The sequence below is a fragment of the Mus pahari genome, chromosome 8 (assembly GCF_900095145.1).
Source record: "Mus pahari chromosome 8, PAHARI_EIJ_v1.1, whole genome shotgun sequence".
Lineage (NCBI taxonomy): Eukaryota > Metazoa > Chordata > Mammalia > Rodentia > Muridae > Mus > Mus pahari.
The window spans coordinates 9,675,443-9,689,655 of record NC_034597.1 but is presented as its reverse complement, the minus strand read 5'-3'; the positions used below and the strand labels follow the sequence as shown (position 1 = coordinate 9,689,655).

At 44.4% G+C, this 14,213-nt stretch overlaps 1 protein-coding gene across 9 annotated transcripts in view; it reads right to left on the bottom strand.

Moving 5' to 3' along the window:
- Window positions 1-14,213, bottom strand: part of Thrb (thyroid hormone receptor beta) — a 356,182-nt gene that overhangs the window by 40,496 nt on the left and 301,473 nt on the right. Inside the window, exon 1 of one of the 9 annotated variants that reach the window (XM_021203597.2) lies at window positions 7,056-7,394. The exons of the other annotated variants lie outside the window; for them this stretch is intronic. Coding sequence (XP_021059256.1) covers window positions 7,056-7,380 — 325 coding nt within the window. The 5' untranslated portion in view covers window positions 7,381-7,394. Of the gene's footprint in view, window positions 1-7,055; window positions 7,395-14,213 lie in introns of those variants that run through there. 9 annotated transcript variants of the gene reach the window in all.

Genomic DNA, 14,213 nt, shown 5'->3' with positions numbered 1-14,213 from the left:
AAAACAGAGAAGTGGAAGGTAGTTTATCATATAACATACAAAACTGTATGTCTGTTGAAAGTCTTAAACTAATCATGTAGCAGATAAAATTGTATGTCTGAGAAAATCTTAGACTAAACAGACATGAAATGATACTGTCTGCCTCTGGCTAGTATTTCAGAAACACTCTTGTTTTAGACTCTCGATGCCATCGAGATCACTGTGTTGAAGAGACATGGGTTAGCAAGTGGGAGGGTCAAATAACCGAGAGCAGTGGGGTGAGGACCAAGAAGACGGGGCCACCAGAAGTGGCACAGTTGCCTCTTGTTTGCTTTGTACTCCTCAGTTATGCCCACAATTGTTTCCTTTTCTGCACTTTAGAGAGAGAGGGATGCTTTTTAAAATCAGAAATTCTATTTGCAATAAGATTAGAAGTCATAGCCTTAAAAATGTGGGCCACTGTGGCCTGGAGAGACGTCTCTGTGGTTAAGACCAGCTACTGCTCTTACAGAGGACCTACATTCATTTTCCAGCATCTGGGCTGGGTGGATCACAACTGCCTGTAACTCCAAATCCATGGGATCCAGCGCCCACAGTCCTCCCCAGGCACCTGTATTCACATGCAGCTGCACTTATATGCGCGCACACATACATACCCCTCCCCCACACATTTTTAATAATGTGAGCTGTTCATTTTCCGATCATACACTGCATACAGTGGGGAAGGGTGGTAGACTTTTTTCAGGGCAACACTCATTGTTTTAGGCAGTATCTCTGCAGGTACATTCTGCAGGAAGGTGGAAGTGTATTTCACCATGTAAGGCAAGAGAACACAGCATCTTTGTGATGCTTAGGAGCAGTACTACAGCACAGGCTTTCACAGCTGGGGTATGTGGTGAATGCTACTCCACCCTGAGCTCAGAGGCCAGAGCCCCTATTAACCCTCTTGCGGGACCCAGGACAGCAGCCACGGTACAAAGCTGTCTGGCTCTGGATGTCCATAGTGCCAATGCTGGGAAACCCTGGCCTCACATATTTGGTAGATAATTTTAAATTTGCTTGAAAAGGGGATTTATTTAAATGATTCAGAACTATTTTATTTTCAGTTAATTTGTTTTAAGCACCATTCAAAGTAGCAGGTTTCTTTATGGTGATTTCATATGTACTGAATTTCAGCTGACCCTTCTTATACCCGGTCCCCACGCCTTGGGCCCTCCACAGGCTCTGTCTCCTTCCTCATTAGTCTTCTTTCTACTCTCATTTCACACCCATTCTAGTGTTCTCCCCATGGCTCCCCCAAATCCTTTCTCCCTTTCACCAGCCCCTTTCTAGCTTTTTGACTTTTACCCACTCCCACATGTATAAAAAGAGAACCTAGGCTCTACATAGGAGACAGAACACACAGCATTGGTCTTTGTGACCCTGGGCTCCTTTACCTAATATAATATAACATCATCCAAATCTATCCATTTCCTAAAAATTTCATAACTTAATTTTCTTTAAGTCTAAGTAAAATCCCACTTAGGCTGATTCTGTGTGAAACAGAGGCCATCTGCCTCTGAAGGAAGGAACTGAGGGCAGTGGGGGCTGAGGCTGGGAGGGGAGGAAGGTGTCTGTGGGCTGTGAGTTCAGTCTGTGCACAAAGTGATGTGGCTGGCAAGGGGTGGAACTGGAACACCTCAGTGTTGATTTGGGGGTGGGACTGAAGTGGATTGGGACCCCCAGAGAGATGTCTGTGATTTCTGGGACAGAGGGCAAGGCAGAAGCACATAGCCAGAGTCCAAGTTGAATGTCCTGTGGCAGGGCAGACTGTTGGAACCTGCATCACTAAACAGGTTATAAGAAGAACATTAGGAGGAAGCTTACAGCCAACCATTGGACTGAGCTTGGGGGTCCCCAGTGGAGGAGATGGAGAAGGAACTGAAGGAGCTGAGGGGTTTGCAGTCCCATGGAGGGAGCAACAGTGACAACAGGCCAGACATCCCCACCCCGAGCTCCCGGAGACTGGACCACCAACCAAAGAATATTCATGGAGCAACCCATGGTGCTGGCCACATATGTGGCAGAAGATGGCCTTGTTGGACATCAATGGGAGGAGAGGTCCTTGGTCCTGAGGGTGTTCAATGCCCCAGTGTAGGGGAATGCAAGGGTGGGAGGATGGGAGTGGGTGGGTGGGGGAGCACCCTCATGGAGACATGGGGAGGGAGAATAGGATAGAGGGTTTCCGAAGAGGAGACCTGGAAAGGGGAAAACATTTGAAATGTAAATAAAGAAAATATCCAAGAAAAATAAAAAAGAAGAAGAAATTAGGCCCCAGGAACATCTGTGTGGAGGGCACAGAGGATAAGAACCCTTCGGAAAGTGTCTGGAAGCAGAACACTGCAGATCCACTATAAAGTTACCACATTGGAATGAATCTGCTGAGAAGGAAGGGAAGCACAGGACATGGACAGCTGAAACATGTAGCCCCTCAGGAGAGCCCAGGGTAGCCCTGACACAGGCAGTACTGTGAAAGCCAAGGAGACCGATAAAAGGGAGGCACAGTATAAGCCTGTTTTGGGGCCTGAGAGACCAAATACAGATACTCATTGAGCCGAATGGGCCTTAAAAGCTCAGACAGTCAGGTGGAAGACAGAGCTCGGCCCCAGTCTGAATGTACTTGAAAGCAGGGGCTGGTATGGAGACACAGACATTGGTTGGGAAGGTAAGGGATGCGAACCTGTGTTCAGGAAATTAGCGGCAGTGCCGTTTCTTCCTAAGATGGCCAGACATCTGACTTCAGTTGCTTATGGTCCCTTTGGCTCCTGCTTTTGCAGTAAGGGGCACCGCCACACATGCTGGGATAGGGTCAGGACACTTGAAGATGACTGAAGGACACACCTCTGGGGGTGTTTGATTCTTAGGAAAGAGGCAGACATGGCCTGCTCATCCTTTTGTCTGCCTGGAAGTTGCATGGAGCTGATTCTGTTCTGGATCGAGTCCTGCTTCTGGGTGATAAGAGGCACTCTCATCTAGCCTTTGGAACAGCAAATGTGTTCTGTATTTTAAAACACCAGTGGCATTGTTTTCTGGAGAAGTGTATGTTAATGGCTTATGGATGGCACTGCCATATTTAAAATGTGAAGCTTGCATGAGCAGCCTCATAGTTGTACTTAAAGATGACCTTTGAAGAGAGGCACCTGCAATTTCTAATTTTCTTGGGGGAAACCGTTCACATGAGGGTTGAAACAAGTTTATCTAGAAGGGAAGAGGTAACAGGAGAGAGAAAGAGATGGAGAGGGAGAGGGGAAGGAGAGAGGAAGAGGAAGAGGAAGAGGAAGACGGGAATGTGAGGAAGAGAAATGTCAGCTGCGTCTTATGCTCACATTGTGGCAGAGACTGACAGTGCCAGGGAATTTGTGGGACTTCCCAGGGTTGGTTTCCAGCCCAGCCTGTGTTGCATGAGGCTGCCGAACATGATTAACCTACAGGACTTAACAGCATTTGTCAAGAAAGTTTTCGGGGGAGCGTGGCACTGACTTTAGAGTATCTTTATCAAGACCTCTAACTTTAAAAGAGGTCTAAGAAATTCTAATTAAAGATTTTACTATTCAGGGGATTTCGGGCACCTTTTATACCCGATCCTCTTAATGTGGGTCACTTCAAAATGACTGTTTAATCTCCATTTCTAATGCATCATGCAGTCAATAGAAGACAATAGATGGGATCTTGTCACGGAGACAGAAGCCCAGAACACTCAGTTTTACCTGGGATTGCTGAACCTGACTCCCTGAAGGGTTAAACCAGGTATAAACCAAGACAAACCCCACAGACAAATGCTTCCTGGTATCCGCCCAGCACCTTTTGAACACACTATTCCTGTATGGATGATACAGAAATGGTCAAAGAGCCCACCGTGAGCTGTTGAGGCAGACTCCTGGGGAACACTCCGTTGAAAGGGATGGAGAAGCTGCCTTCTGAGTGGCTAAAGGTAAGCTGGGAAGATCCTGGCAGTAATCAGAATTTCTGATGAAAATGACCAGCCCAAACATAGAGGAAAGGACAAAAATGTCAGCTTTTAACCATCCCCAAAGCACAGGCACGAAGGAGACATCACAGATCCTGGCTACAATTTCCCTACTTAACCCCTTCTTCAGTTTTTCCTCCCATGAACAGGTGAGGCCAAAAGCTGGCCTGGCCAAAATGACTGTTTTGAACAGAGTGCATTGAGACTGTGTCACATGAAAGACTATATCATGTTCACACGCCTTACTGTGGATGAGCAGTGGTTCCTTTTCATTTGTCCCTAAATTGTAAGAAACACAATGTGTTTTTACATTGGGTTTGGTGCTGCATGACTGCAAGGTTGAGGCACAGAGATAGAAATTTTGAGGCTAGCTTGAGAGGTATGTAGTAAGAACTAGTCTCAAAAAAAAAAAGTCTTCCCTGCTCCCTAGGGAAACTGGATTAGTATTATAGCATACAGTTCAGCTCTGATCACTGTGGGTCTTCCACAGCCCCTCCCATAGCTGGTGTAATTTTATAGGAAATGGGGTTTGGAGAAAGGAAGGCGACTCCTGGGTTTGTATTCTCACTGCGTCAGGATTTGATAACCTATTGTTCTAGAGTCCCTGGTTGTTGTTTTATAAGGCAGTGCCCTGGTACTGGCACACTGCAGCACTGCTACCATCATTCCTTAAAGCTATGTGTACACTCTATACCCCTCTATAAATGCCAACTAAAGATGAAAAAATTATTCTTTTTAAAAACCATTAAAGAAAATGGGCTTGTAATATGGCCTAGCAGGCAGAAGTGCCGGCTGCCCAGCCTGGTGACCTGGGTTCAGTTCCTGGGACCCTTGTGGCAGAAGCGGAGCCCCAAGTCCTGCAAGGTGCTCTCTGATCTCACACGCAGTCAACCAATTAAGAAAAAGAAAATCGCGAAAGCAAACTCTCCAAGAACCTCGCCTTCCTCCTGCTTCCCTCCCTGCACGGAAACACGGAACGAAGCTGGAACTTCAGCAAGGAAAAAGTTGTCAGTGCATCTCACCGAAGTTTCATAGTCCTACAAAGCAGCAAGAAACGCACGTTATAGCTTTCATGAAAACTGACCAAAATCCAGCTGGAAAATGAGGCATTGCCTTGTTGAACACCTGTGTACAGTCTTAACTTTGTCTTAACAAGACACTGCTTCCAACTCAGAAAAAAATCAATAGTGGCTCGATATGGATAAACATGTTGGCTACGACCTTTTGTCCTAAGACACACAGTTAGCAGCTGCGTTGGTGCTACTGGGATTTACTCAGAGGCTCGAAACGGTAAGCAATGATTCACTTAAGAATATTCGCCTGCTTTGATTTAATGAGTTTGGCAGGTGGCTTTGGCCTTTCAATGGCATACGGCTTTGAGAAATTACATCAATATATGCATACAATGCATCTTTTCTCCCACTTCATGCATCAATTTAATTAGTAAAGAATCCCCGGTTTCATATTTTATAAGCAAATATGCCCCAGTGCTGGTTGAAGAGAATATAGTGAAAAGATGAGAGGAAAATGACCTCAAATATTCTGTAGGATTTTTTAAGAATTATGAATCACCTAGACAGCGAGACAGACACCCGTGATTTCTGGAGACCCAACGACACAGTGACAGGCATGTCCTGGCATGACCAGGGAGGCAGTAACAAGTTCTTCACTTCCAAGGTCAGGCACTTCAATAGTGAGTGGAAGCGGAGCATGCTTGCCTCCCCATTAGGGAACAGTATGTTCCTTCTGAGCACGCTCCTTATGATAAACAGGAAGATCTGAGGTCCTTCAAGATGATGTGAATCTAACTGAAAGCTCAGGGCTCTGCACATGGGCCCTCCCAGACTTAATGTGTCACACTGAACATCGTAGACTAGGGCTCTCACACTTCAATGGAGGTTGAGCTCCTGTTTGAACTTTCTGCTTTCATGGCTGGCTATTTTAATAATAGGATCACTTGCTTTAAGAGTACACTCATGGGGACTAGTTAGAAAGAAGAAGTTCACAGGGAAAAGAAGGGGCAAAGAACAGGAGGGAGAATATTAAAGAGACTGCCTCAAACACCACCAAACGCTAAAACATAAAACCACAAAGGAGCAAATGGTAACTTTTCTAAAACTAATTAAACATACTATATTACATCGTAAGATTAACTTTACAGAAAAGCTTGCCTTTGGAGACTAAAGGGCGTCATGATCTTGCAAATTACAGCAACCTAGGAATTTCGTTCCTTGCATAGATCCTACAAATCATACTTAGAATAAAGAGGTTTCTGGAATATCTATTACAGAATTTAAACTCTCCAGAAGTCGCAGCTAAGTCCCCTGTGAGGCACCTGTTTGTCTCTTTGATCTTTGGGTAATGGAGAAATGTTCTTTTGATAAAAAATTAAGAGCTATGCTTATTAAAATGAATAAATACTGAATTTATTTTAATATTCGATATTTTGAAAACTATCTCACTTGCTTTTATATAATTAGTTCATTCTTCATGTTTGAGGTCCATTACATTTTAGGGAGCAGTGCCTAAGTAAAGTGGGTTCACTTCTGTTTGACTTTGACATTCTAAAAGCATGACACAGTTATCAACATGTTTTCTACATGCATCCGTAAGTAACATCAAAATGGACATTTGCAAATCATAACACATTAACATCTCAGAGCCAATGAGAAAGCCTTAGACCATTTAGCTAGCTAATGAGAATGGGCTCTCAGTAGGAAGAATTTGTGGTCTGAGTTGGGATCTGCCTCCCGCTACCCCAGCAAGGGAATCCCTTGACTATATATATATATATATATTAGCAGAGAAGCCAGCAACACTCACTCTGAACAGCGTGCATCTCTACCCATGCATGCCACGTGTGACCCTGACAACCAGCTCTCTGCAGCTGTCGTAGAAAGAGAAAGCGGGTATTTGGTAATTTCTGTATTCACCCCCTCATTCATACAGCAACCTCTCTTACTGTTGTTTTTAATTTCAAATCTCCGGTGCTCAAATGCAAAGATTCAAGGAAGTTGATGCAATAAAATTTTAAAATGAAACGAAAACCAAGAGAAGCCAGGGTCCCTACCTTTTTTTTGTGAGTGCGGTGGCGACTGCACTTGAGGAAAAGGCTTTTCTTCAGGGAGATGTGCAGGCTGGCTGTACTGACTGAGGGCCATGTCCAAGTCAGAGTCCTTGCTTTTAAACAGGTTTCCAGGGTAACTACAGGTATAAGGCTGATTCACTGCCCAGGCCTGTTCCATATATATGCTGCTACTGGGCACAGCCTGGGCATCACGACCACTGAGAGCCGGACTGTCTTCTAGATACGCGAGGTAGTCAGTGACCTGCATGTAGCAGTTGCTGCTGGCAGCCGGGCACACTTCGTGCACCTCTGGCATACAGTAGTTCATTTTGCTATCCAGGTGCAGGCTCTACTTTACATATACACACGCTCTACGCATGCATTTGCCAGCCCCCTGAACCATGGAGCAGTGCACATACTCGGAGAGCATACATCCATACACATGAAACAAGAGAGGAGATGAATAAACACCACCAGCCCAGCAACCTTGCCTGCCCCACTTCAGAGTAGCACCTGATGTGCTAAGACCCTGCTTCGACGCTGCATCTTCAGGCTCTCTCCTGCTATTCCGCTGCAGTGAAGAGCAGACTTAGGGCTATAAAGGTCTTAAGCTGTGGATGCAGCTTATTACTGGGGAAGATGGCAGGCAGGTAGGAATGGTCTGTACTTGGCTTAGACAGTAACAGTGAAAAGGTGCCTGTTATGCTGGGGCCAGGAAGTTCATTTTATACACGGGTTTTAACCTCTTTCAACATGATTAGAAAATGATTACTCATTACTGCCCTTATGGTTGACAACTTAAGCATTAAACATTAGACATCTTAGAACATATCCTCGTACACACAGACAATCCTAAAATCAATAATCTAGTTTCTTAATGTGAACCAGAAAAGCCACTAGTAATGAGTCTGGCAATTGGCTCTGAGACATTAATCTAGTTGTTCAAACTTCAGTGTGTGAGTCTATCACTGAATGTCACCTTGGCTTCCAACAGCCAGGTCTGGCTGTCTTCCAGGCTAGGCTCCACTGGTCATACTTTCTAACGCTGATGGAGTCATGAGTTCTGATCTGTCCCTCGCAGCTAGTCAGTTTCTGTATTGTCAACACTGACTAACACAAGACCTCAAGATCAACAAAACGCTATTGTTTATGTTTTGTGGCCACTGAATGTGTGGCTGTGCTCAGTCTGAGGGACATCCCTACTCAACAGCAGCAGTCATGACCTCTGTGTGCACAGCCACTCTGATCAGAGGCTCCTGGGAAGTCTTATGCACATTTTACGTCCAAATCTGCCTTTGAAATTATTTTCCAGCTTTAATGTCATTTAAGTAGTATTTATATATCTGACATTTAAAAACAGTGATCCAAAAAGGAAAACACATTTTCTGTAAAATTGCAATGTCTTTAAATAAAGAAGTTAAGTACCAGATTAGAACATGAGTGTTTGCTAAGAATATTATGAACACTTCTCTTGAGAGTATGTGTGGCGTGTACATGCGATCATGACATGTGTATATGTGTTCTAGATCATGACAACATGCTATGGGTTTCTCTCAGAAAACTTTCAGAGACTCTCAGGCGGGAGTCACAGGTCGTAATGTTTGCATTTGAGTTCTTGATGGTGCTTAGAATTTCTGTCATCTCTTACCTGAGGACCATGGTGATTATCAGTTCATGAAGACTGAGGATTATTATCAGTTCATGGTGATAAGACCATTACTTTGTACATGTTGTTCTAGTCATAACCATGACGTGGAATTAAGTGGCAGGGTCACACACAGTAGGAAGGGGAGGGTCACACTCAATAAACTGTCTGTGAGTTACAACCCAAGCATGGAGGTGGCAGATTCAGACAAGGCTGTACCTCCAGGTCATGGTCTCTGGCACTAGGGAAGCCTGATCATTAAATGTATAAAGCCAGGTGGGCTCCAGCTGCACAGTTTGTGAGTGATGGCATTTTCATCAATACTGTAAAGGGACACTGACTTGCTGATAAGCAAAAGATGAGTTAAAACCAGAGATGTAACCCAGGCTGACCCAGACAGAGTGTTGTAATTACACTCCTTGGAAAATCACAACCTATCCATAAAACACAGAATTAGTAAAGGAATGCTCTCCAATTGGTATACTTGAACCTGGAAAAACAGAACTTTCATAATTCTGAACAGTCAAGAGTTACAGTTGCCATGAGGAAGCAGGAACACAGCTGGCACTGTCGCAGTGTTGTACACTCTGATGAAACAAACTGATTTATTTGTGAGTGTCTCTATGAACACACGCACATGCCGTTACAGTTAGCATGTTTCTGCCTACTGAAAACGTCAAAACATCTCATCAGCAGCAATGACTATTTTCATCCAACTCCAGAAAAGAGGACCCAACCCTTATGTTTGCTGTCTGATGCCATTTATTTATCTCAAATTTCTCAAATCAAATCTTAAATTTAACTGTTCGGTACTCTCTTTCCAGGAAGTCCCATGTGTTACAGCCTCTTTTTCTAAAAATTAGATATTTTCTTTATTTACATTTCGAATGTTATTCCATTTCCTGGTTTACCTTCCAGAAACCCCCCTACCCTCTTCCTCCCCTTGCTCCCCAAACCACCCACTCCCTCTTCCTGGCCCTGGCATTCCCCTACACTGGGGCACTGAGCTTCACAGGACCAAGGGCCTCTCCTCCCATTGATATCTGACAAGGCCATCCTCTGCTACATATGTGACTGGAGCCATGGACCCCTTCATGTGTATTCTTTGGTTGGCAGTTTAGTCCCTGGGAACTCTGGGGGTACTTGTTGGTTCATATTGTTTCTCTTATGGGGCTGCAAACCCCTTCAGTTCCTTGCCTTTCTCTAGCTCCTCCATTGGGGACCCTCAATCCAATGGTTGGCTGAGAGCATCCACTTCTGTATTTGTCACTACTACTTAGAGGTGTGCACTGGATCTCTGATTTTGTGGTTGTACCCAGCACACTATCTGTCTCTTTTCCTGTTTTACTGACAACGTAGATTCAAGCCATTTCTTGTTTTCTACCACTGAAAGCCAAACTTTCAACTTTTCTTCCAAGGGAACACAAAATCACAATTCTCAGAAGGTCTCTGAGTGTCGAGGAAAGGTCCTTCTGAATAATAACATGGACACACTGGGGATATGGGAAACAGCTCAGAGTCTGGTTTCATACTGAAAGTCCCCTGTAGTTTGACTGAATTCTCTTTGTGATTTTTGACTAGGAAAAGACTCATCTCCTTATCTGTCTTTTCAAACCAGTTTTTTTGTGGCTATTATTTTTAGTTAGAAAGTGAAGTCACCAGTTTTATTGTATGCTCTTTACATCTGTTATGCTGTTCTTATTCATACCCCATGTCCTTCCCCATCTCCCCTCCCCAATCTTGCCTGGTGTCTTTGCTTCTGTTTTCAAGCCACATGTGTGTTGCTCCCTCACCTCATTTGAAACCTCTTCGTGCCTACTTTCTTCTTCCACCCCATCCCACACATTGTTTTTAATTAGGTGTCTGTACCTATGTGAGTGCTGGTGCCTGGCTGTGTCAGTCAGAGCAGTCAGATTTCCTTGGAGCTGGAGTTTCATGTGGGAACTGTGAGGTTCCCAAAGAGAGTGCTGGAAATTAGACTGGGGTCCTCTGCAAGAACAGTAAGCACTCCTAACCACTGAGCTGCCTCTCCAGCCCCTTAGTGTAACGTGTCTGTTTTACAAGAACCAGAACTAGGCTCTTGTGAATGCTGTTCTTCTCACAACAGGTGGGGGCACTCTTATAAGGATGCTGGTGACTGTAATTAGTGGTAGCAGAACAAGTTAAATCACATTGAACAGGAAGCAACGGCACCAGTTACTGGTTATAGACTGGGATTGCCTGTCTATGAAATGACATAGCAGTCTGACTCACCTGGGTGTTATGAATCAGGCGATGCTTCACTGAAGAGTCTTAAACTAGCTATTCATTTTCCAGTTATTCTGCTTGAGAAACAGAAGTTATCAGACCCACAGTGCATCACACTGTGTCCAATAAACTGGGGAGGGCTTTCACAGTAATCACCAGAAGTAGGTTAGTCCATGGTTTATTACATAAGTACACCTTTCTCTATAGGTGGAAAGAAATAGGCTCAAAGGACAGGACTAATCACTTACGTCTGCATGCAGACAGCAAACCTCAAAGGGTTCTCAAGGAGGACAGTTGCTCTTGTTCTCCCTCCCCATGTCTTTTCCTTTATTTTAAACAATGTTCCCAAATACATTTGCACACGGAGAAACATTTAAACCTTGATACCCATCAACACTGATGAGATTCCATCAACATTGATGAGACCTCAGCATCAAGAACTTTGAGAGAGTTTCATGGAGAATTCCTGACTGGTCTCTAGCTCACAGGCTTCCTGTCTTGGTCTTCTGAGGACTGGGATTCCAGTGTGTGATCCTCAAGATCCCTAAAGTGCTCCAGGCTGTTCACCTTGGGAACAAAGCTGGATGCCCAACAGTTGTCGACCTTCTGCATGTACCCAGGCATCCTATTATTGTGTTCCCTCTTCAGCTTCATGATGAACTTCCATTAGTTCTTAAAACTTTGCCTTCTACCCCAAGCTGGTATTGCCTCTTTTTAGTTCCCAGGTATAGGGAAGAACAAACCAGGAAGGAACAAAGTTAAACAAAGTGTCATGGCTTTCACATTTGGACATTAGGAGCATTTGTCTCATGGATCATAGCTGGAGGAGGATACTTCTGAGCTGGCCTTGGGCAGAGAGGCGTGCTGTAAGCTGGCCAGGGACAGTAGATGCTACCTCTGAACTAGCTTTTGAAAAAGTATGTCGATCTCAGAAGTGAGCAGACCGCACAGAAGGCCTCACCACTGACCCTGCAATGAATCAACCTAAGGCCACTCATTTGGCTGGGGCGCCCGCCTTCTGCTCTAAGGACAGAGCTTGCTTTCTGCTGACGTGGTATATACTATAAGTCCTGTTTGTGCATATGGTTCCTGGGGAAAATCATACTTGCCAGTCTTTCGTGAATATTTCTAAAATTCTGGCCAACATTTTGTGTGGTAGAGTAGTGCAAACAATCTCTAGAAAATTCCAAACACAGCTTTAAAGAGATCCGGGGGTGGCATTTACTCCTCTGTCCTTTCTAACTTCTTTCAACAATCTGTGTGATGACTGGAGGCTAAGCTACTGCTTTTGTCTTTGAGGATGGTGGGTAAATGGCAGGAAGGGCTCCAGATTGTTGAAGTCCACAACACTGCCGCATTGCACCATTCTGACTTCTAAATATTTTTCTCATGCAAGAAATAAATTGTCATAGTTTCTTTGTTCACAATAGAGGCATATGTATTTTTGCCTTATTTTAGAGATTAGGGAATATACTTAAGTAAAACACTTGTTACAGTGGTGGATGCAATCAGAGGCAAAGGCCTATACATGGTAGTAATGACTGTCTATACGTCTGAAGGGCTGTGGCTCCAGGCTTGTCTGCATAGTCTACATTTTCAGTCCAGATCACTGGGCAGAAAACTTTGGCCTGTGTGCTAAATATAGTCCCCCCCCCCATCTGTTTCATCAGTAAATTCTTTCTTTTTCTTTTTCTTTTCCTTTTTTTCTTTTCTTCTCCTTTTTATTTTTCTGTGTGTAGCCCTGACTATCCTGGAACCCACTCTGTAGACCTGGCTGGCCTTGAACTCAGAAATCTGCCTACCTCTGCCTCACAAGTGCTGGGGTTAAAGGCATGTGCCACCACTGCCTGGCACCAATAAATTCTTATTAGAATTCAGCCACACTTCAGAACTACAATTGTACCACTCAGACATCTCCCACTCTCTAGAACCTTGTGGTCTGGTGTCCTCTCTGTCTCCTGGTCTCAGGACCACCATCCATCTAGGGTTCTAAGCAAATAACCATCTAATTCCTTGACACATACCTTCCCTTCACTACCTATGCCCAACCCATTAGCAGGTGTGCAGACTTCTCTAGTTTCTTTCTTTCCTGACATGGCTCCTGAGTGATGTTTAAAAATAGCTGACCAGGTTACTCCATGGCCCTGTGTTGGTCACTTACTGCATTTAGAATGAAGTCACTGCCCTTGACAGTGGATGTCCCTATGCCCTCACCTACTCATTTCTCTTGTTCCCTTGATTCCTGCCCAGTATCCTTGTCCTGTGAGCACTCCAAGCTCTCCCCAGCTTCAAGGACACTTCATATGATTTCTTCTTGCACTCCTCATAGAGAGTAAATGCCACTTGATCTGACTCTGGAAGCTCCTGGTTCTGTTATGAGCCTGAAGGCCCACAGCCATTATTGAATACTCAATATTGCCTCTCAGCTAGAATAGGGACGACTGCCAGTGTACTAAGGCCTGTTCTTATTTTTTTTCAAAGATGTTGTTTTAGTCAGGTGTGGTGGCACATACCTTTAATCCCAGCACTTGGGAGGCAGAGGCAGGTGTGTTTCTGTGAGTTCAGGGCCAGCCTGCTCTACATAGCAAGTTCCAGGTCAGTCACAACCACATAGATGTTTCAAAAGACTAAAGATAACATTTACAGTTTTTTCAGTTCGTGTATTTTCCTGGATGTGAAATGCTTATGAGAGAAGGCTGTCTTCCAATATCCCCACACTCTAGTGCTGGAAAATAGAAACATACATGCTCATCAAACCTCAACTGGTTTGTGGGTTCTGAATAGTTACCACCATTGTCCTCAGATACATTGTAAAATGGCTAGGACATGTCCTCTCTGGAGGGGATTGAGCGGATTGTCTTTGTGGAGGTAAACAGGTGAGTCATAATGAAGAGAATTCTGAGATCTTGTGAGAACACTCCAAGAAAACAAGAGTCTTGTGGCCTCAGTTTCTTCAAACACAGATTGCTTTTGGGACATGCTCTCATGCTCCTCCCAGGTATAGTGGGTAGGAGTGAGTTTGCTTCAGATTACAACTGGCTTTGCTGTATGTTTATTTGCTTTAATGGAAAGATTTTTTTCCCCCACATGTGGCTTGTCCTTGTGACTGTATACAGCTTGAAATCATGACAACTTTAAATTGTCTGAGGCTCTGAATGAGTGTGGGCCACCTCATTTGCCAGTGGCATTCTCAAAGGTCCCATGGCCTCTACAGTGGTGGTAGGACTACTCTCATCTTCTGAGTAGAGAAAGAGAAAACTGGTAGGTGA